The following is a 21,463-nucleotide window of genomic DNA, read 5'->3' as shown; positions in this document are numbered from 1 at the left end:
GCTTTTTCCTTTGAAAAATACTGTGGTGATTGGCATCTATTTTTTCCTCTTTTTCTTGCCTAAAACAGAATGAAGAAGATGAGCAACATTTATGAGTCAGCTGCCAATACACTGGGAATCTTTAACAGCCCCTGCCTGACCAAAGTTGAGCTGCGTGTGGCATGCAAAGGCATTTCTGACAGAGATGCCCTTTCCAAACCAGACCCCTGTGTCATCCTCAAGATGCAGTCCCACGGGCAGTGGTTCGAGGTAGGCATGTCCAGTGAAATGGACAGAAGCATGGCGGGAGGAGTGATTTGAAAATATTTTGGCATTTCCTGTCTTCAGGTCGTTTATTTCGGTGAGATGGAAAATTCTAGAAATGAATATGATCACATTTCTGTTTATATCATGATTTTTATTTATTTAAAAAATTTTTATATTGGAGTATAATTGATTAACAATGTTGTGATAGTTTCAGATGCACAGCAAAGTGATTCAGTTATACATATACATGTATCTATTCTTTTCCAAATTCTTTTCCCACTTATGTTATTACAGAATATTGAGCAGAGGTCCCTGTGCTATACAGTAGGTCCTTGTTGGTTATCTGTTTTAAATATAGCAGTGTGTACATATCAATCTCAAACTACCAGTCTATCCTGCCCCCATACCCTTTTCCGTGCTAATCATAAGTTTATTCTCTAAGTCTGTGAGTCTGTTTCTGTTTGTAAATAAGTTCACTTATATAATTTTTTTTGATTCCACATATGAGTGATATCACGTGATATTTCTCTTTCTCTGTCTGACTTACTTCACTTAGTATAATAATCTCCAGGTCCATCCATATTGCTGCAAATGGCATTAATTAATTATTTTTAATGGCTGAGTAATATTCCATTGTATATATGTACCACATCTTCTTTATCTATTCATCTGTCGATGGACATCAACATCCATATCGTGATGTTTTAATACTGTGGATATTTTGACATTTACCCTTAATTTGTGTGCTCATTTTAGACATAGTAGGCCCTGGGGATGGGCAACAGGGACTGCCTTACAGGGGCCACATCGCACATTTATTTTTTGGAGTGAAAACTTAATGTTAGCTAAACTGTATTGTTCTAAGTGCTTTATGTAAAATAGCTAATTTTGTCCATACAACAATCCTATGGGGAAACAGACAGGTGAGGAAACAAAGATTAGGTAAGTGGAAAATCTAATATTTCCTAGTCAAGCTCCAGGGCCTGAGCTCTTTATTGCTATTTTATACTTATGGTGGCCATTGGTGTGGTCTTTGGTGGTTTGTGTGGCAATATTGCATGTTGAATTCTGAAGTTGGGTTCTGTTTGTTTATTTAGAAGTTGAAACAAATTGGATGAGGACTGTTTTTAAGTTTTGGGTTGTTTTGTTGTTGTGTTGTTGTTGTTTTTAATTTTTGTTCTTGGTACGTGGTCTAAGTTAGCAATATTTTTAAATATCTGGTCTCAGGTGGAAGGCAGGAGAGGGAGGGACAGGGGGTGCAGCCAAGGAAGCAGTTGTTATTGTCTCTAAGGGAACCAGATGCCCAGTGGAATTTGGGTGAGGGGTTTGAATCCATACTGAGTAGATCAAATGTAGACAAATACCTTGTTTGGATCCCTGAGGATAGACTTGAGTCCTTCTTCCATCTGTTTGCAAGGAGCTGACAGGTGCTCCTCTAGGGGCCAACGTCTTCACTCCACAGCAGGAAGAAGGCTCAGAAGACCTCACAGGTAGCATGTTTACTTACCTGTACATATGTGATAAAAGCCACTTCTCTGAAAGGGTGGTTTGATAGAAGTTGGTAAGCAGATGAAATTCAGGTGAGAAGGCAACATAACACGTATGAGGGGATGAGTGACAGATGGCAGATAGGGGATCTTCATTTAACTTCCAGCTCATCCAGGTCTTATATTATAAATATAAAACAGCATTCACAGACATCTTAATGTGTAATGTCTTTTTTTTCCCTTCTAAATATTCTCCATGACTTTGTTGGTGGGCTTTACTGTCTTTTATTTTTTGTTTAACAAAACTAAATGGAATATCTACATTAGGGTAATTGGACCATCTTGGATAATTAGAGGAAAAGACTTCATCTCCTGAGACCCCCCCTTACATAATTTATTTATTATTTGTATATATTTCTTTTCAGTCTTTTCCTTCTGGCATTCATATTCTTACATGATACTTATCATGCACATAAAATTTTCTTTCCTGATTTTATTACTTAGTAGTATATGTTTTTTTCCATATTGTTATAATATTCATAATTATAATTTTTAAGACTGCATAATATCCCATCAAGCAGATTTATTTGATCATTTTCCTATTTTTTTCACTTTGAAGTTGCTTTCAAAACTACCCTATTTTGGGCTTCCCTGGTGGTGCAGTGGTTGAGAGTCTGCCTGCTGATGCAGGGGACACGGGTTCGTGTCCCGGTCCAGAAAGATCTCACATGCCTTGGAGCGGCTGGGCCCGTGAGCCATGGACACTAAGCCTACGTGTCCGGAGCCCGTGCTCCGCAACAGGAGAGGCCACAACAGTGAGAGGCCCGTGTACCGCAAAAAAAACACACACAAAAAAAACTACCCTATTTTAAATAATGCTGCAGTAAACATCTTTGAGCATAAGGCTTTTCCCTTCTTTTTGGATGAGTTCCTAGGAGATAGTCTGTCAAAGTGGAACTAGTGGAACAAAGGATGGGACACTTTGGGGGCTTTTGATACATTTGCCAAATTGCTTTTCCAAAGTGCTTTTCTACAGAGTTACTTAAAGTGTGTTTGCCCACAGCTACCAGCCTGCAAACATTTTGTTACCAGTGCACAATGAGATAAGAAGCTTGTGCCACATTGTAAACTGATTCACTGCTTCCTTCATCTAGAAAGTCTTACTCTTTAAAAGTAGTGTCAGCTGAACTTCCAGCATCCTTAGTGATATGACTGATTTATACTGTGGAACTTTGAGAAGCACTTCTCTAATAAATTTTAACCTTAAGACTATACATTTAGGATATAGTTTGGAAAACAGAGCCCACGCCAGGTAGCTAATAGAAAAGATTTTATTCAATAACTAATAACAAAGGAGTTGGGAATCTTGAGAAACTAAGTAGGAACTGTGAGGAAACCCAGAGATTAACAACGGGAAGCTGCTACTTGACTTAGGGTAGAGCAGTGATATACTGAAGCTAGCTTGTAGAGGCCTGAGAGAGTCAATTGTTAAATCTTCAGGAATTTTGCTAACCTGGATATAAGTATTTACACCACAGACATTGGCAAACATTTCAAATCAGAACTTTCTCCCCACCAAGAGAACCAGTTGCTAAGCATTTACCAGCACACCACTGGGAGAGAGGGACAAAAGAAGGTGTTAGTACCAGCTGGACCATCGAGCAGAAGCTGGATCTGTGGAAGGAGGGCCTATCTAATGGTAGCCAGCAAGGTAGAGGAGATGCAGGTAATGCTGGAAACGTTGCCTGAAAGGGAGATGAGGAAGGGGTTGTCATCTCAGGTCTCCCATCCATGCCTTCCAGTGACCACACCCCTGGTGGAAGCCAGTTGGCAAGGTTCCAGGGAAGAGTCCAGAACACACTTGAAAGCACAGAGGTAACTGACAAGCACATAGACCTTCTGACAACTCACAGTAACTGGGAGAATCATGTACTCAGTCGTGAAGTAGTGCATATTTATTTAGTGCTAACACCTACTTTTTGGTGCAAGTTCAGTGCGTGGTCCTGTGCTCAAAGTGAGAAGCACCTGACAGTCTATTTAAACCACACACCTACTACCTTCTATGTTTAGTGAAAGCTGGCAAACATGGCCATTGCCCTGGGACATAACTGATGCACATTTTCCTGTATCTGTCCCTTAGAACATGTCTGGAATTACAGAGAGATTTCTATGTGCAGAATTACAGAATTCAGAGAAAGCAATGCAGAAGAGGATTCATGCCAGCTGTGTCAGTTCCTGAGTGTCTTTGTTATGTGAAATCTGGTAAATGACTAAGTGAAGAAAAAACAAAAACCTGAGAGGCTAAACTTATTTGCATAATAAAGAGATTGTTGGGGGTGTAAGGATGAGAGAGAGAAAAACAAGGTGAGCTTCTTTTTCAGAGTTTTGAAGTTTGGCAAAAGAGCCTCTCTGGAGATCAGCACTGTCCACTAGAACTCCCTACAGTGATGGGCATGTTCTCTGCCTGTGCTGGCCAGTAGGTAGTCGACAACCAGAGGTGGCCACTGAGCAGTTGAAAGGTGGACTGTATAACTAAGGAATGGAAAAGTTTAATTATTGAATTTTAATTAATTAGAGGGTAAATAAGTAGCTGGTGTGATTTCGGAGTCTCCATGGGTGGTACAGAATTTGGCTGGGTGGGGAAAAGAGGAAAGGGAGTTTGTTAACACATTACTACCATAGGCTGTTGCTTTTATAGCTGAACCTCTTTTGGGGAAGACATAACCTAGAGATTGATATTTCTTTGTTATTACTTGTGATTTCTGGCCTGTGCATTTTGTTTTTGTTCTTGTTTGTTTTTTTGTTTGTTTGTTTTTATCTGTTTCATCTTTTTTTTAACATCTTTATTGGCATATAATAGCTTTACAATGGTGTGTTACCTTCTGCTGTATAACAAAGTGAATCAGCTATATGTATACCTGTGTCCCCATATCCCCTCCCTCTTGCGTCTCCCTCCCACCTTCCCTATCCCACCCCTGTAAGTGGTCACAAAGCATTGAGCTAATCTCCCTGTGCTATGCAGCTGCTTCCCACTAGCTAGCTATACATTTGGTAGTGTATATATGTCAATGCTACTCTCTCACTTCGTCCCAGCTTACCCTTCCTCCACCCCATGTCCTCAAGTCCATTCTCTACGTCGGAGTCTTTATTCCTGTCCTGGCCCTAGGTTCTTCAGAAAGTTTTTTTTTTTTTTTAGATTCCATATACATGTGTTAGCATACGGTATTTGTTTTACTCTTTTTGATTATCTTCACTCTGTATGACAGTCTCTAGGTCCATCCACCTCACTGCAAATAACTCAATTTCATTTTCTTTTACGGCTGAGTAATATTCCATTGTATATATAAGCCACCTCTCCTTTATCCATTCATCTGTCGATGGACACTTAGGTTGCTTCCATGTCCTGGCTATTGTAAATAGAGCTGCAATGAACATTGTGGTACATGACACTTTTTGAATTATGGTTTTCTCAGGGTATATGCCCAGTAGTGGGATTACTGGGTCATATGTAGTTCTATTTTTAGTTTTCTAAAGAACCTCCATACTGTTCTCCATAGGCGCTGTATCAATGTACATGCCCACCAACAGTGCAAGAGGGTTCCCTTTTCTCCACACCGTCTCCAGCATTTATTGTTTGTAGATTTTTTCATGATGGCCAATCTCACTGGTGTGAAGTGATACCTCATTGTAGTTTTGATTTGCATTTCTCTAATGATTAGTGATACCAAGCATCCTTTCATGTGTTTGTTGGCAATCTGTATATCTTCTTTGGAGCAATGTCTATTTAGGTCTTCTGCCCATTTTTGGATTGGGTTGTTTGTTTTTTTGATATTGAGCTTCATGAGCTGCTTGTATATTTTGGAGATTAATCCTCTGTCAGTTGCTTCATTTGCAAATATTTTCTCCTATTCTGAGGGTTGTCTTTTCGTCTTGTTTATAGTTTCTTTTGCTGTGCAAAAGCTTTTAAGTTTCATTAGGTCCCATTTGTTTATTTTTGTTTTTATTTCCATTCCTCTAGGAGGTGGGTCAAAAAGGATCTTGCTGTGATTTATGTCCTAGAATGTTCTGCCTGTGTTTTCCTCTATGAGTTTTATAGTGTGTGGCCTTACATTTAGGTCTTTAATCCATTTTGAGTTTATTTTTGTGTATGGTGTTAGGGAGTGTTCTAATTTCATTCTTTTACATGTAGCTGTCAGTTTTCCCAGCACCACTTATTGAAGAGGCTGTCATTTTCTCCATTGTATATTTTTCCCTCCTTCATCAAAGATAAGGTGACCATATGTGCATGGGTTTATTTCTGGGCTTTCTATCCTCTTGCATTGATCTATATTTCTGTTTTTGTGCCATTACCATACTGTCTTCATTACTGTAGCTTTGTAGTATACTCTGAAGTCAGGGAGCCTGATTCCTCCAGCTCTGTTTTTCTTTCTTAAGATTGCTTTGGCTATTTGGGGTCTTTTGTGTTTCCATACAAATTGTGAACATTTTTGTTCTAGGTCTGTAGAAAATGCTATTGGTAGTTTGATAGGGATTGCATTGAATCTGTAGATTGCTCTGGATAGTATAGTCATTTGCACATTGTTGATTCTTCTAACGTATGAACATGGTATATCTCTCCATCTGTTTGTATCTTCTTTAATTTCTTTCATCAATGTCTTATACTTTTCTGCATACAGGTCTTTTGTCTCCTTAGGTAGGTTTATTCGTAGGTATTTTATTCTTTTTGTTGCAGTGTTAAATGGGAGTGTTCCCTTAATTTCTCCTTTAGATTTTTCATCATTAGTGTATAGGAATGCAAGAGATTTCTGTGCATTAATTTTGTATCCTGCTACTTTACCAAATTCATTGGTTAACTCTAGTAGTTTTCTGGTAGCATCTTTAGGATTCTCTATGCATTGTATCATGTCATCTGCAAGCAGTGATGCAGTTTTACATCTTCTTTTCCAATTTAGATTCCTTTTATTTCTTTTCCTTCTCTGATTACTGTGGCTAAAACTTCCAAAACTATGTTGAATAATAGTGGTGAGAGTGGGTAAGCTTGTCTTGTTCCTGATCTTAGTGGAAATGGTTTCAGTTTTTCACCATTGAGAATGATGCTGGCTGTGGGTTTGTCATATCTGACCTTTATTATGTGGGGTAAGTTCCCTCTGTGTCTACTTTCTGGAGGGTTTTTATCATAAATGGGTGTTGAATTTTGTCAAATCTTTTTCTGCATCTTTTGAGGTAATCATATGCTTTTTATCCTTCAGGTTGTTAATATGGTGTAGTACATTGATTGATTTGCATATATTGAAGAATCCTTGCATTCCTGGGGTAAGCCCCACTTGATACTGGTGTATGATCCCTTTAATGTGCTGTTGGATTCTGTTTGCTAGTATTTAGTTGAGGATTTTTGCATCCATGTTCATCAGTGATATTGGCCTGTAGTTTGCTTTTCTTGTGACATTTTGGTCTGGTTTTGGTATCAGGGTGATGGTGGCCTCATAGAATGAGTTTGGGTATGTTCCTCCCTCTGCCATATTTTGGAAGAGTTTGGGAAAGATAGGTGTTAGCTCTTCTCTAAATGTTTGATAGAATTCGCCTGTGAAGCTGTCTGGTCCTGGACTTTTGTTCATTGGAAGGTTTTTAATCACAGTTTCAATTTCATTGCTTGTAATTTGTCTGTTTATATTTTTTATTTCTCCCTGGTACAGTCTTGGAAGGTTGTGCTTTTCTAAGAATTTGTCCATTTCTTCCAGGTTGTCCATTTTATTGACATATAGTTGCTTGTAGTAATCTCTCATAGTCCTTTGTATTTCTGCAGTGTCAGTTGTTACTTCTCCTTTTTCGTTTCTAATTCTTTTGGTTTGAGTCTTCTCCCTTTTTTTCTTGATGGATTGGGCTAATGTTTTATCCATTTTGCTTATCTTCTCAAAGAACCAGGTTTTAGTTTTATTGATCTTTGTTATCATTTCCTTCATTGCTTTTTCATTTATTTCTGATCTGATCTTTATGATTTCTTTGCTTCTGCTAACGTTGGGGTGTTTTTTTGTTCTATTTTCTCTAATTGCCTTAGGTTTAAAGTTAGGCTGTTTATTCAAGATATTTGTTGTTTCTTGAGGTAGGATTTCATTGCTATAAACTTCCCTTATAGAACTGCTTTGCTGCATCCCATAGGTTTTGGGTCATCGTGTTTTCATTATCATTTGTTTCTAGGTAATTTTTGGTTTCCTCTTTGATTTCTTCAGTGATCTCTTGGTTGGCTATTAAGTAGTGTAGTTTATAGCCTCCATGTGTTTGTATTTTTTACAGATTTTTTCCCATAATTGATATCTAGTCTGATAGCATTGTGATCAGAAAAGATACTTGATATGATTTCAATTTTCTTAAATTTACCAAGCCTTGATTTGTGACCGAAGATATGATCTCTCCTGGAGAATGTTCCATGAGCACTTGAGAAGAATCTGTATTCTGTTGTTTTTGGATGGAATGTCCTATAAATACCAATTAAGTCCATCATGTTTAATGTATCATTTAAAGCTTGTGTTTCCTTGTTTATTTTCATTTTGGATGATCTGTTCATTGGTGAAAGCTAGGTGTTAAAGTCCCCTACTATTATTGTGTTACTGTCGATTTCCCCTATTATGGTCGTTAGCTTTTGCCTTATGTATTGAGGTAGTCCTATGTTGGGTGCATAAATATTTACAATTATTATATTTTCTTCTTGGATTTATCCATTGATCATTAAGTAGTGTCCTTCTTTGTCTGTTGTAATGGTCTTTATTTTAAAGTCTATTTTGTCTGATGAGAATTGCTACTCCAGCTTTCTTTTGGTTTCCATTTGCATGGAATATCTTTTTCCATCCCCTCACTTTCAGTCTCTATGTGTCCCTAGGTCTGAAGTGGGTCTCTTGTACACAGCATATATATGGGTCTTGTTTTAGTATCCATTCAACCAGTCTATGTCTTTTGGTTGGACCATTTAATCCCTTTACATTTAAGGTAGTTATTGATATGTATGTTCCTATTACCATTTTCTTAATTGTTTTGGGTTTGTTATTGTATGTCTTTTCCTTCTCTTGAGTTTCCTGCCTAGAGAAGTTCCTTTAGCATTTGTTGTAGAGCTGGTTTGTTGGTGCTGAATTCTCTTTACTTTTGCTTTTCTGTAAAGTTTTTAATTTCTCCATCGAATCTGAATGAGATCCTTGCTGGGTAGAGTAATCTTGGTTGTAGGTTTTTCCTTTTCATCACTTTAAATATGTCCTGCGACTCCCTTCTGGTTTGCAGAGTTTCTGCTGAAAGATCAGCTATTAACCTTATAGGTATTCCCTTGTATGTTATTTGTTGCTTTTCCCTTGCTGCTTTTAATATTTTTCCTTTTTATTTAATTTTTGATAGTTTTTTAACATGTGTGTTGGCGTGTTTCTTTGGATTTATCCTGTATGGGACTCTGTACTTCCTGGACTTGGGTGGCTATTTCCTTTCCCATGTTAGGGAAGTTTTCAACTATAATCCCTTCAAATATTTTCTCAGTCCCTTTTTTTTTTCTCTTCTTCTTCTGGGACCCTTATAATTTGAATGTTGGTATGTTTAATGTTGTCCCAGAGGTCTCTGAGACTGTCCTCAATTCTTTTCATTCTTTTTTCTTTATTCTGCTCTGTGGTAGTCATTTTTACTATTTTGTCTTCCAGGTCACTTAGCCGTTCTTCTGCCTCAGTTATTCTGCTATTGACTCCTTCTAGGGAATTTTTAATTTTATTTATTGTATTGTTCATCATTGCTTGTTTGCTCTTTCGTTCTTCTAGGTCCTTGTTAAACATATCTTGTATTTTCTCCATTCTGTTTCCAAGATTTTGGATCATCTTTACTATGATTACTCTGAATTTCCTCTTCATTTGTTTGGTCTGATGTGTTTTTACCTTGCTCCTTCATCTGCTGTGTATTTCTCTGTCTCCTCATTTTGTTTAATCTCCTTTTCGCAGGCTGCAGGTTCATAATTCCCATTGTTTTTGGTCTGCCCTGAGTGGCTAAGGTTGGTTTAGTGTGTTTGTAGGCTTCCTGGTGGAGGGGACTGGTGCCTGTGTTCTGGTGGTTGAAACTGGATCTTGTCTTTCTGGTGGGCAGGATTGCGTTCGGTGGTGTGTTTTGGGGTGTCTGTGAACTTATTATGATTTTAGGCAGCCTCTCTGCTAATGGGTGGGCTTGTGTTCCTGTCTTGGTAGTTGTTGCCAAAGGGTGTCCAGCACTGTACTTGCTGGTTGTTGAGTGGAGCTAGGTCTTAGTGTTGAAATGGAGATCTCTGTGAGAACTCTCGCTGTTTGATATTATGTGGGGCCAGGGGGTCTCTCATGGACCAATGTCCTGAACTCAACTCTCCCATCTCAGAGGCTCAGGCCTGACACCCGGCCGGAGCACCAAGCCTCTTTTGGGAAGTCTGAGGCCTTCTGGTAGCGTTCAGTAGGTGTTCTGTAGGAGTTGTTCCACCTTTAGATGTATTTTTGATGTATTTGTGGGAAGGAAGGTGATCTCCACATCTTACTCCTCCACCATCTTGAAGGTCCCTGCCAAAGCAATCTTTGTGGAAGTCCAGGAGTCCAGCAGAGAAGTTCCAGCACAGCCCTTTTGGGAAGTCTGAGGTCTTCTGCCAGCATTCACTATGTGTTCTGTAGGAGTTGTTCCATATGTAGATGTATTTCTGATGTAGTTTTGAGGGGGAAGTTGATCTCCACGTCTTACTTCTGCCATGTTGAAGGTCCCCCTGTGCTTTTTTTTTTTTTTTTTTTTGCGCGACACGGGCCTCTCACTGCTGTGGCCTCTCCCGTTGCAGAGCGCAGGCTCCGGACGCGCAGGCTCAGTGGCCATGGCTCACGGGCCCAGCCACTCTGCGCCATGTGGGATCTTCCCGGACCGTGGCACGAACCCGCGTCCCCTGCATCAGCAGGCGGACTCTCAACCACTGCGCCACCAGGGAAGCCCCCCCTGTGCTTTTTGTAATAGCATTATGCCCCTGTTATGCCCTAGTTTACAGCTCAGGTTACTACTGCAATAATTATAACTACCTTCTGATGCCCAGCTCATATGCAGGGACACTGCTTGCTTTTTAAATGGGCTGTAGCCTGTTTGCAGTGGAAGAGAACAGTTGATTCCTAAAGTGTATCATAAAAATGTAAGGCTGAAAGTTAGACTCAAAAGGACCTACAATCTGACCTTCTGTGCTGTTAATGATATTAAGAGTCAGTAAGAATACATAGTAGTTTGTGTCTCTTAATCCCTTTCCCTGATGTTTCCCCTCCCTGCTTCCATCTCCCCACTGGTAACCACTAGCTTGTTCTCTGTATCTGTGAGTCTGTTTTTGTTTTGCTATATCCTTTCCTTTGTTTTATTTTTTAGACTCCACATGTAAGTGGAGTAACATACAGTAAGTGATAACATACAGTATTTTTCTTTCTCTGACTTATTTCACTAAGCATAATTCTCTCTAGGTCCATCCATGTTATTGTAAATGGCAGAATTTCTTTGATTTTTTATGGTAGGGTAGTATTTCTTTGTATATATATACACCACATCCTTTTTATCCATTAAGGGTATATGTACAGCACAGAGAGTTGTAGTTATTATTTTTTAGTAACTTTAAATGGAGTATAACCTATCAAAATACTCAATCCCTTTGCTATAACCCTGAAACTAATCTAATATTGTAAATCAACTGTACTTCAAAAAAGGAGTTGATGAGGATAAATCTGTGTCTCTGAAATACTGGGAATCAATTGTTCTGAAATGTAGAACAGATTGTTGCTCTTTGCAGACCAGCAGGGTTTGGAGTGTATGTTTGAGGGCTGAGGAGATGGAGAGGATGCTTTTTGTTTCCTCTCAGAGTATAAAGATGAGATGGTAAACCTTCTGGTAAATCTTTAATGACCATGATTGTAACTGTCAAAAAGGAAGGAAAGGAAAACTTGGAGCTTGGAAATGCATTCCCAGTAGAGAGTTTCAGACCTATCATTTAATTTCCCTAATTTAATTCATACCCATTTTTAAAATCCCCCTGTACCTGCTCCTGGCCATTTAATGGTGACAGTATGTGGTACAGTTCAGTGTGCTGATAATTTAAAACACATTTTGTCTTCCAGTGAAGGATGGAAATATTTCCCCCTGGCTTCTAGTGAGTGCTGATATTCACTAACTCCCAGGCACTAAACTTCATATGCAAGTGGAATAAATTAACACTTCTCAGGGATTCACAAGGCAAGAGTCCTTATGAACTGGAGCCTTTTATTCAGTTCCCTGGGCACCTGGATGCTCTCCATGAAGCAGAGCTACACTCCTGATACTGTGGCCCTTGGCAGAGATCTTGTAGACGGCAGAGTAATTGTTCTCATTGGAAAAAGCCAAATGATTGCCCACACTACTAGGATGTTGCCAATCACCTTTAATTCCAGTTTTCCATTTAATCTTAATACATAGTTATTGAGTTCCTCCATAGGAAGCTCTAAGTAATTCTCAGGATGAATTACCTTTGGATCAATTCCAGATGAAAACATGTTATGATGAATCACATGCTTTGGTGGATTGTTGGTAATAATAATTGTTAGTAATAATTAGTGTGGTTATATCTAACACATTAATTATCAGTGGATGTTAATGCAAGATTATTATTGTTTATAATAATAATGTATCCATATAATACTTTACATTCACAAAGCCCATCTACTTAAATTATTTCATTTACTTCTCATAATAGCCCTGTAAAAAGGTGGTACAGACATTGAAATTAACCCTAGCACGTACTGAGTACTATGTAAAAGACATCTTTTGTGTCCTCAAAGACCTCAGAGTTTAGTAGAATGCAGCCCATCTCAGAGCCAGAGGCCTGGAGCCGTAGATGGTCATGTGAACTTGAGAAAGGGGGCTCAAAACAACGTTCTAACTTAAACCTTTTCCTTTCCTTCAATGTGTGGTGGATAGACCATTTCAAGTGTGCCTTGGCTACCTATATATGGGGTGGAACTAAAAATCAATCATTCCTCCATCCCTCCACTATTCCCCATCTTCTCTCCCCACTCCCCATCTACACAGATGTAGTGTCTGGATACCATCTGATCCAGCATCCCTACTGGCAGTACACAGGAGAAATATGGGTCCATGGTGGTGACCTTGCCCACTCCCAAATAAGTGGGCTATGAACTTTTTTCAGCAATTCTTTGTTGGCTAGAGGGCTCATGGAGGAGTTCTGTGGAACACGTTTCTTGGAACATGCTTGGGTAAATAGTGAGGCAGCATCCTTTTGTGTATGGAGCCAGGAGGATAGAGTCCAAAATAGCAGTTTCACCTATACCTGAGATTTTCAATTTCCTATTGCTCCAAAATGCTAGAATTTTATGAAAATGAGTCAGACAATATGAACATTTAGGTGATAACAAAATAAAGTAGCCATCTCTAATTGTTGATACCAGCTATGTATTTGTCATTGTACATATTTTCCTTCTAATCCTCACAACTACCCTGCAATGCAGACTTTATTAACCAGGTAAGGAAACTGAGGCTTGGGCAGAATTAATAAATCACCAGGTCATACAACTAGTCAATAGTAAAGCTGGAATCTGGTTGATTCTAAAACCCATATTATCTCTATTTTACCAGAGGTCATGAATTTAAAGCTAAAGGCCTCTATCTAATTTCCAGATATAGTTTATCTGGCCTTCATGTGTTTAAACAAGTTTTGTACTGGTTGACAAAACTTAAAGATCAGGGGATTTTTCATAAAACTCCAGATTTTTTCTTTTGCCAGGAAATCTGGCAACATGGAGCCTTTAGTTCTTGTACAGTGATGGTCAGCAGCTGCCCCTACCCAGAATCCAAGGGTGTCCTTGTGCTCACTCCTAGGCAGCCTCCTTCACTCACTGGGATGGCTCCAATGGCCCCTGGAGGTGTTTGAGTTCAGACCACGCTCCTGCAGTCCCTGGGCTGGGCCTCTGAAACATAGCTAACCTCTCAGTTGTGGACTCAGACAAGAGCTGAAAAATTAAGTCAATTAAAGCATTCCCTCTGGATATCACAAACAAGCTCCTTTCTCAAAAGATTTTCTGTTCACACTTTGTTGATTGGCAGTGTTTGAGTGGCTAACACCAAGCATGATGGATGATAAAAAAAACAACAGTTTTCTTCAGTTGTTCACAAAGTTTCCACTGTGGTTTCACATCAAACTCCCATTTGGGAAAACTTTGATGTTGCTTTCCACCTCCCCCTTAACTTGTCCTAATGAGAATAATTTCTATTCTTAAAAAAAAAAGGAAGTTGATTTTGGTGATATTAGAAATCTTATCCTGAGCACTGAATAGAAAAGAAAACAAAATGAAATATTAGAACCAGAAAATGTTTCCTTCCTGCTGCTGGAATTTACTTCCCTGTGACCAGAGACTGTGGTGCTATGATGCTCACTCCAAAAATGATGCACTTGGATGAAAGGGAAGATTACTGGATTGTGTAATATGTGACTAAGTAGCTTTCTTATCATTGAAATCTCCAAGTTGTCAATGTTATAATGTCTGAGAGCAGAATCACACAAGATAGGAAATTTGGGGCTACAAATGAGAAAAAGAAACAATTTGAACTGAAATCCTGTTTTCACTGCTTATTCTCTTGGGGGCCTGGAAGATGATTTATCAGCTGGAAGGATAATGTCAGGCCTCCTACAAAGAGGAGCTTCACTGTGATGTGGGCTTCACTGCCTCCTTAGCTTGAAGAACTGGCAAGGCACACGCTGGACACTCAGACTCAACAGTGGTTGCCATGGGTTTTTGTAATGTGTCTTGAGTCCCATGTTGAGTGTTTGGAAGATGGAATACAGGCCAGAGAAAGAACGTGAGGAGGCATCTATGATTTAGAGCCCTCTGCCTCTAGCTCAATCCACCTGCAACATTTCAAAGGAGATATTTTCAACACCTTTCCTGGGTCCCGCTTTTTAATGTTTTTCTAGTCACTATTGATAATAATCATCTTAAAATTACCTTTCCTTTGTAATTTCAATCAATTTTATCTTTTTTTATTAAGTGTAGTTGTGGTTTATTAATAATGATACCTTAAATATATTGAGAGTAGGCATGCAGTGTATCAGGCACTCCTTAAGCACTTTACATGTGTTATCATATGTAATTATCAAAACAGCCCTAAAAATTGTCCTATGTAGATATTTTATAAAGAGGCACAGAAGAATTAAGCAACTTGCTCAAGGATCACACAAGTCAGTCGTAAGTGAAGGAGCTGTGACAAATTGAACCCAGTCTGTCTGACTCCATCACTGCCCGTCTCTGAGAATAATGCATCCCAGTCCCTGAGTGCTGTGTGCCGTGTGCTGAGTTTTTACATGCATATTCATAGAATTCTCATGACAGTGTTAGCAGATAGGAACTGTGATTATCCATTTTATAGGTGAGAAAACTGACACTCACATAGGAAATGTACATGTCAAAGCTCACAAGACTAGTAAGAAGTGGTATTGGGACTTGAACTCAGATCTTCATGTCTCCAGTGCCCATGGAGGTAAAGTAACACCCACAATGCCACTAGTCTTTAAAATGAACATGTTTTTCCTCCTTAGAAAAGGCAAGAATTCATTTAAAACTGATTGCATTTATTTTTAATAGAAATTAAATTTGTTTGGGGGGTAATACTTAAAACATCCACCTCAACCCCAGTTTATATGGTTTCAGCCTGACCTCCTAGTGGTTCATGATGGTGCATGGCAGAGTGGTTCAGATCTCAGACTGTGGAGCCAGACTGCCCAGATTTAAGTCCTAACCCAGTCATTATTAGCTGTGCTAATAGGCAAATTACGCAGCCCTTTCTGTGCCTCAGTTTCCTCATCTATAAGATGGGTATCATATTGGTACCTTTCATATGGGGATGATTATGAGATTAAATGATTCAGCTCAGGTAGAGTGGTTAGGACGGTCATGAGGTGCACCACACATCAATGGTGTGACCTTGGAAAGCCTCCTAACCCCTCCAAGCCTCTCACACCACCTCCTTTCTAAACGGTTGTTGTTAGGATTGAATGATTGGCTGGCAGGATAGTGAGCATGCTGTTTCTATAGACTCTGGAATTGGACCACTTGGGTCATCTATGACCTTACACAGAAGCCTCACCTTCCCTGGCCCTGCGTTCTCTCCATCTGCTATATGGAGGTATCAATGAAACCTGCTCCATGGATTTACTATAAGGATAAAATGAGACGATACCTAAGAATTCCTTAACAGAGTACCTGGGGCATAGTGAGTGCTTAATAGACATTAAATGTTATGCTTAAAAGATATAATGTGTGCAAAACTAAGGTGGTTAGCACATTATCTAGGACCCCGTATGCAGAAGATGTTATCAGGTAATACCTTCATGAGGTTTGTTTAATGCCAGCAACAAGCTTTTGGTCTGCTGCCCAACCCAAGTATTCTTGGTTCCATTTGCTGTGTTAAAATAAGAGAACTTTCAGTCAAAAATTTTGGCAGGTCTCTAAGTTTCCCCCAAGCCTCTGACTAGCTACTTTGATTGATCTGTTTTGGCTCTCCTGGTAGGGAATTATCCAAGCCTCTTCCTCCCCTGCACTCCCTGCATTTTGAAGAAGACGAATAGGCTTGGAGCAATTTCACTTCACTTGTCCATGTTCTCTAATCTGTGGATGGGAATTAGAGAGGCCGTGCTGATAACCTTGCTTTTCCATCTTTGCTTCTGTACCAACATCAGCCAGCACTGTTTGGCAGTCTTAAGAGAAGTGACAAGAAAATTCCTCCTTCTGGAAACTCCAGGTGTTCTTGGGGTCAGTTTACAGGCTAATTAAATATTTTATCTTGATTCAAGCTCAGGAAAGTTCAACTGCCTATCTTGGCTAGTCTGTTTTCAAATACTTGATATTTCAAGAACCTCTTCCCATCTGAGAATTCAGTCTTAGATGTTTTCTTCTTGAGTGTGAAGACTAGTTCTTCTTGTTAAAAGATTACAGTTTGGGAACTGTGTGTGGAAGCAAGAAAATTTGTTACCTTTTAAACACCCCCTTTGAATTCCAACCTTTTCAGAACAACTTCTGAGGAACTGGGATTTTTGGTAGGATAGCCTATGTAAGCCTGTCCGTCTTGAAGATTTGCTTTTCCAGCTCCAGTTACTACCATTGCATAACAATCACCCTAAAATTTAGCAGCTTAAAACAACCATTTTATTAATCTCATGTACTCTGTGACCTCAGACAGGGCACAGTGGGTCTGGCTTACCCCTGATTCAGAGGGTCCAGGGCCTCAGCTGGGAAGACTAGAGGGCTGGCAGGATTTGAGGCTGGGGTTCAAATCATCTGAAGGTCCTTCACTCTCATGTCAGGCTGGGACTTCTGACTAGAGCATCTTCATGTGGCCTTCCATGCATGGTGGTCTCAGGACAATAAGAAGAGTGTCGAATCTTTGCCATCCAGTTAAGCCATGGACGATAAAAGTTGAAGTCTCTTTTCTGGTTCTAGACACCGTTTTAAGAATAATGCATAAATGCTACCACGACTAGATAAGAAGAAGAAAAGGAATAAATAAGAGCAACTTGTATCTGCATAGCCCTTCCACAATTCTTTTCATAGCTTCCTCACAACTTATGAAAGTCAGTACTATTATTTTTACTGCCAATCTGCAGATGAGAACCTGAGATTCAGAGATGTCATAATAACATTTCCAAGGTCATATAGTCAATATATGTGGTACCTGCGCTCTAAAATCCTCAGACTTCCAAGTTTGGGATCCTTTGGTTGCATCATGAATCCTCTCCCACTGATGTTCATGATTCTAACCCTGCCCCTTTCTGAGAAACCAGTACACCCATGGCTGTGGGAACCACTTGAGCCCCCACACAACTCTCTCCATCCCTTTGCTTACTTGATCCCTTTCTTGCCCACTCCCTACCTCCTGCCTTGAAATTTGCCCAACCACTTTTTCCAATCCTCATAAGTATTTTCCACAGTAATTTGCTGGCAAGAGACCCATAGGTGAGTTTATTCCATGGGTGAGCCATGATTCACCTACCAGCCCACTAATGGTGCACATGTAAGTGGTTCATTTAGCAAACACTTACTGAGTTCCTACTATGTGCAAGGCACTGTGCCTTCCATGGGCTGAGAGAATGGCAGGGAGTAACACATGGTTACTTTTGTGCTTTTGTGCAAGTGAACAGAATAGAAAATAAACAATGAACGTATAATCTATTGTCAGGGAGTGGTGAGTGATTTGAAGAAGAATTAAGCAGGGAAGAGGGTGGAGAATGCTGAGGGCACCAGTTTAAAAATTATGGTTAGGGAAGGCTTCTCTGAGGTATCAACATTTGCACAGGAAATTGAGCCAGTAACGGAGTGAGCCATCTGGTTACAGGGAAAGAGTGTTCTAAAGAAGGATGAGCAGAGGCCATGACACAATGACACAGGTTTGCTGGCCTATTTAAGGAATAGCAGGGAAGCAGGATGGATAGAAAACAGTGGGGTTGAAAGGTATGTGTGAGAGGAAATGATGTTGGGAGGCAGCTAGGGGCCAGGTTGTGTAGGGACTTACAGGCCACAGTAGAGATCCTGGGGGCTTCTAGATTTTATTCCAGACGTGGAGGGCAATGGAATTCTTGGAGTAGGGAAGTGAATGGCATTTTAAGAGATAACACTGTTTGTTGTTGTGCCAGACAGTGTACAGAGACTACGTTTGTCCAAGGGAGAGATATGATAGTTTGGAGCAGGTGTTAACCATGGAGAAGAAGAGAAGTGGTTGGAAATGAGCTGTATTTAAAAAATAGCCTATTAAATTTGCTGATGGACAGGATGTAGGGTATGAGATAAAGGGAGGAATCAAGACTGATTCCAGATGTCTAAACATCTAAGTCAATGATGACAATACTCGGGGAAGAGCGGGCGTGATAATAATTCTATAGTGAACATGCTTCTAGCAGTGAGAGGCAGGGACAGTGTGGCTAAGGACCATCTATGTTCGAATCCCAGCTCTATTATTTATCAGCTGTAAGGTCTTACCCAAGTCAGTTACTTCCATTTTCTTACCTGTATAATGGAGATGATAAAATTACCTACATTGTAGGGTTGTTTGGAGGATTTAATACACAGCAGTACCTAGCACTTAACTGCCAGCCATCAGTGTCATTATAAACATAATTCTGTTAACACTTAGATTGTTTTCTTAGGGGAAGTGTTGGATCAAATGATATACACACGTGTTAAGCTTTTTAAATTACCTAATTCCCTATCAGGAATGATCATACCCATATGTTCCTACCAGCAAACTGTGAAATGAAAAGGAGGCAATTTTTTAACAAAAATGTTTTAGATATTTAGCATTTAATATATAGATTCCCCAGACCTTTGTTGTCGCCTCCTGCCCCAGTCACAGAGGGAGGCTTTCTTTGGTTTGACGTGACTCGAAGTCACTTAAGGAATTCTATTCACACTTCTGTCCTTCTTCTCCCACAATTATCTTTATATTAATATATGTATTATTAATATAATATGCCTGATATAATAATAAAATACTAATAAGTTAAAACATAACTGTTAATACATTTTTACTAGTATACAGTGTGTGTGGGGGGGGGGTTGTGAGAGTGAGAACTTGAACAAGGGAGATGTGGGTTGTGTGTGTGTGTTAGGACTGGAGACTGAATCCAAACATCTCTAGGTTGTCATCTCTAATTCTGAACGATCACTGTGCTTGATGCTGTGCTTTATTTAAAGAGAGAGAGAGAAATTGATTTAATAACCTGTCACATTATACAACACAAGAAGAAAACTAGGGAAGAAAAAGCACTCTGGTATTCTTAGTGGGAAGAAAAATATTGTGACAGCTCCATGGAGGAATCTTTGTACAGAGAAAACTGGTAGAAATTATGGTGGTGAATTGAGGATCTTAGGAAAATATACTGCTTCCATGGAATAAATGTGACCAGTACACCACAGAGCTTTACATTATAGAAGACTATTCCCCTCTCTTATGTAAGGAGAATAAGAAAATAGAAACTTTGATTGTTCCTTCTCTTTTTCTAATTCCTTAAAATAATTTGTTCCATCATCATTTCCTCTGGGGTTTCTAAAATATTCTGTTTAACTGAGGTGGGACAGAATAACAACAAATTATGATAACAATAGGATAAAATTGTAAAATTTAACTAAGGGAATTTAATATCTTAGTGTAAACGCTGGCATTTGGGAGAAGTCAGTTTGTATGTTAGTGAACAGATATATGTGAGGGAATAATACCTTCCAGCTACCAGGAAGACACCTATAGTTGAATAAGTTGGGTTTGTTGCTCTTTGTCACAAGGTAGAACACTCTCCTTGGGGAACTCAGAGGCCTCTTAGTAAGAGAGTTTAAGAAAGGACTTATTGAATTTGGGCTATCATTAGGTGATTTGGGGAGAATTTAAGGAAGGACAACTTTACTCTGGATTGGATGGAAGCCAGGACAATTCTGTAATTGAGTACCCTAAAAGATCTTATCTGGGAGGGAAGAATAGACCAAGGCTGAAGCTATAATTGATAAAGAAGCATCAGTCGATCATTTAACCAGGATGGGAGATGTTTGGTCATTTTTGTGGTTTGGACATTGTTTATGTTTTTGTCTTGCTCCAGTATGATTATGGAGCAGTCTAGTTTTTGTCTTGCTCCATCATGGCCTTGTGTTATATTGGTGTTCTGTGAAAGTGTTTTGTTCCACAGGATACTAAAATATAGTATCTGTACGTGCCAGGCCAGCTCCTAGCAACACCAAGGTCAAGCTGATAGCACCAAGTCTGCTCACCAAGCCAGCTCCCAGATGTCAGGGGATGCTTTCCTCTGGCTCAGAGTGAAACCCAGGAGTTAAGCTGTTCTATTTAAAAAAATATATTCTTAACAATGGACCAACTTGTTGACTAAGCAAAGTATCAATCATAAGACGTCTTGAATCCAAACAAAACGACCTTCTATTTCTCAGCTGTCCTTATTATTCAAAGAATGATAATTAGGGTATTTATAATTCTTAAATGATACTTAAGAATGATAATGATTATTATCCAAAGAATGATGTCCAATGTATGTAGATTCTATAAGTTAATTTTACTTCTTCAATTTAACCCCAAATCTCCCTTATATATATATTTTCTCTATTTCCCTGATTAGAGGTAAAATTCCCAGGAGCTCTTTTGAAAACATTGAAGTTTCTGCTCATCCTTTCTATAGAAATCTCTTTAAGAAATATCCTAAGTCCATCACACAAGGCATGCATTTTCACAAGAGATCTGGGCAGGATAATTCTTTTTTTTTGAACATGAGATAGATGGCTTAATTTCTATCCCATTTATTAAGCCAGCTCTAGGGGGAAAGTTATTTTCCAAAAGCTCCATTTTATAAACATCACCTGGTCACTGACATTCATTCAACAAATGGCTAATGAATATCTGTCATGTGCCATGCACCCTCCTTGCCACTGGATAGCAGAATTGACAATTATGGTCCCTGTCTTCATAAAACTCATATTTCTCAAAGGACAGGAAAATGTGTGAGCCAAAATATTCTTGCAAAGCTTAGAAGAGTCAGAGGAAAGTATATTAGACTCTAGATTGGGAAAAGGAGCCAGGGAGGGCTTTATAAAGGAGATGTGACTTAACTAGATGTTAGGTGATGAGTCTGCCAGGTAGATAAAATAAGGAATAACATTACTTAAAAAGGGAAAAACTATGCTATGTGCAAAAGACTGACTTCAAGA

General features: G+C 39.2%; 1 protein-coding gene across 2 annotated transcripts in view; it reads left to right on the top strand.

Moving 5' to 3' along the window:
• The window catches only part of CPNE4 (copine 4), a 565,144-nt gene that overhangs the window by 156,536 nt on the left and 387,145 nt on the right, over positions 1–21,463 (top strand). For both annotated transcript variants that reach the window (XM_073803688.1, XM_033855295.2), the window contains exon 2: positions 69–249. In XM_073803688.1, the coding sequence (XP_073659789.1) occupies positions 70–249 (180 nt within the window). In that variant the 5' untranslated portion in view covers position 69. The remainder of the gene's footprint in view (positions 1–68; positions 250–21,463) is intronic.

This window comes from Tursiops truncatus, chromosome 4, assembly GCF_011762595.2.
Source record: "Tursiops truncatus isolate mTurTru1 chromosome 4, mTurTru1.mat.Y, whole genome shotgun sequence".
Taxonomy (NCBI): domain Eukaryota; kingdom Metazoa; phylum Chordata; class Mammalia; order Artiodactyla; family Delphinidae; genus Tursiops; species Tursiops truncatus.
This window is presented reverse-complemented; position numbering and strand designations above follow the sequence as displayed.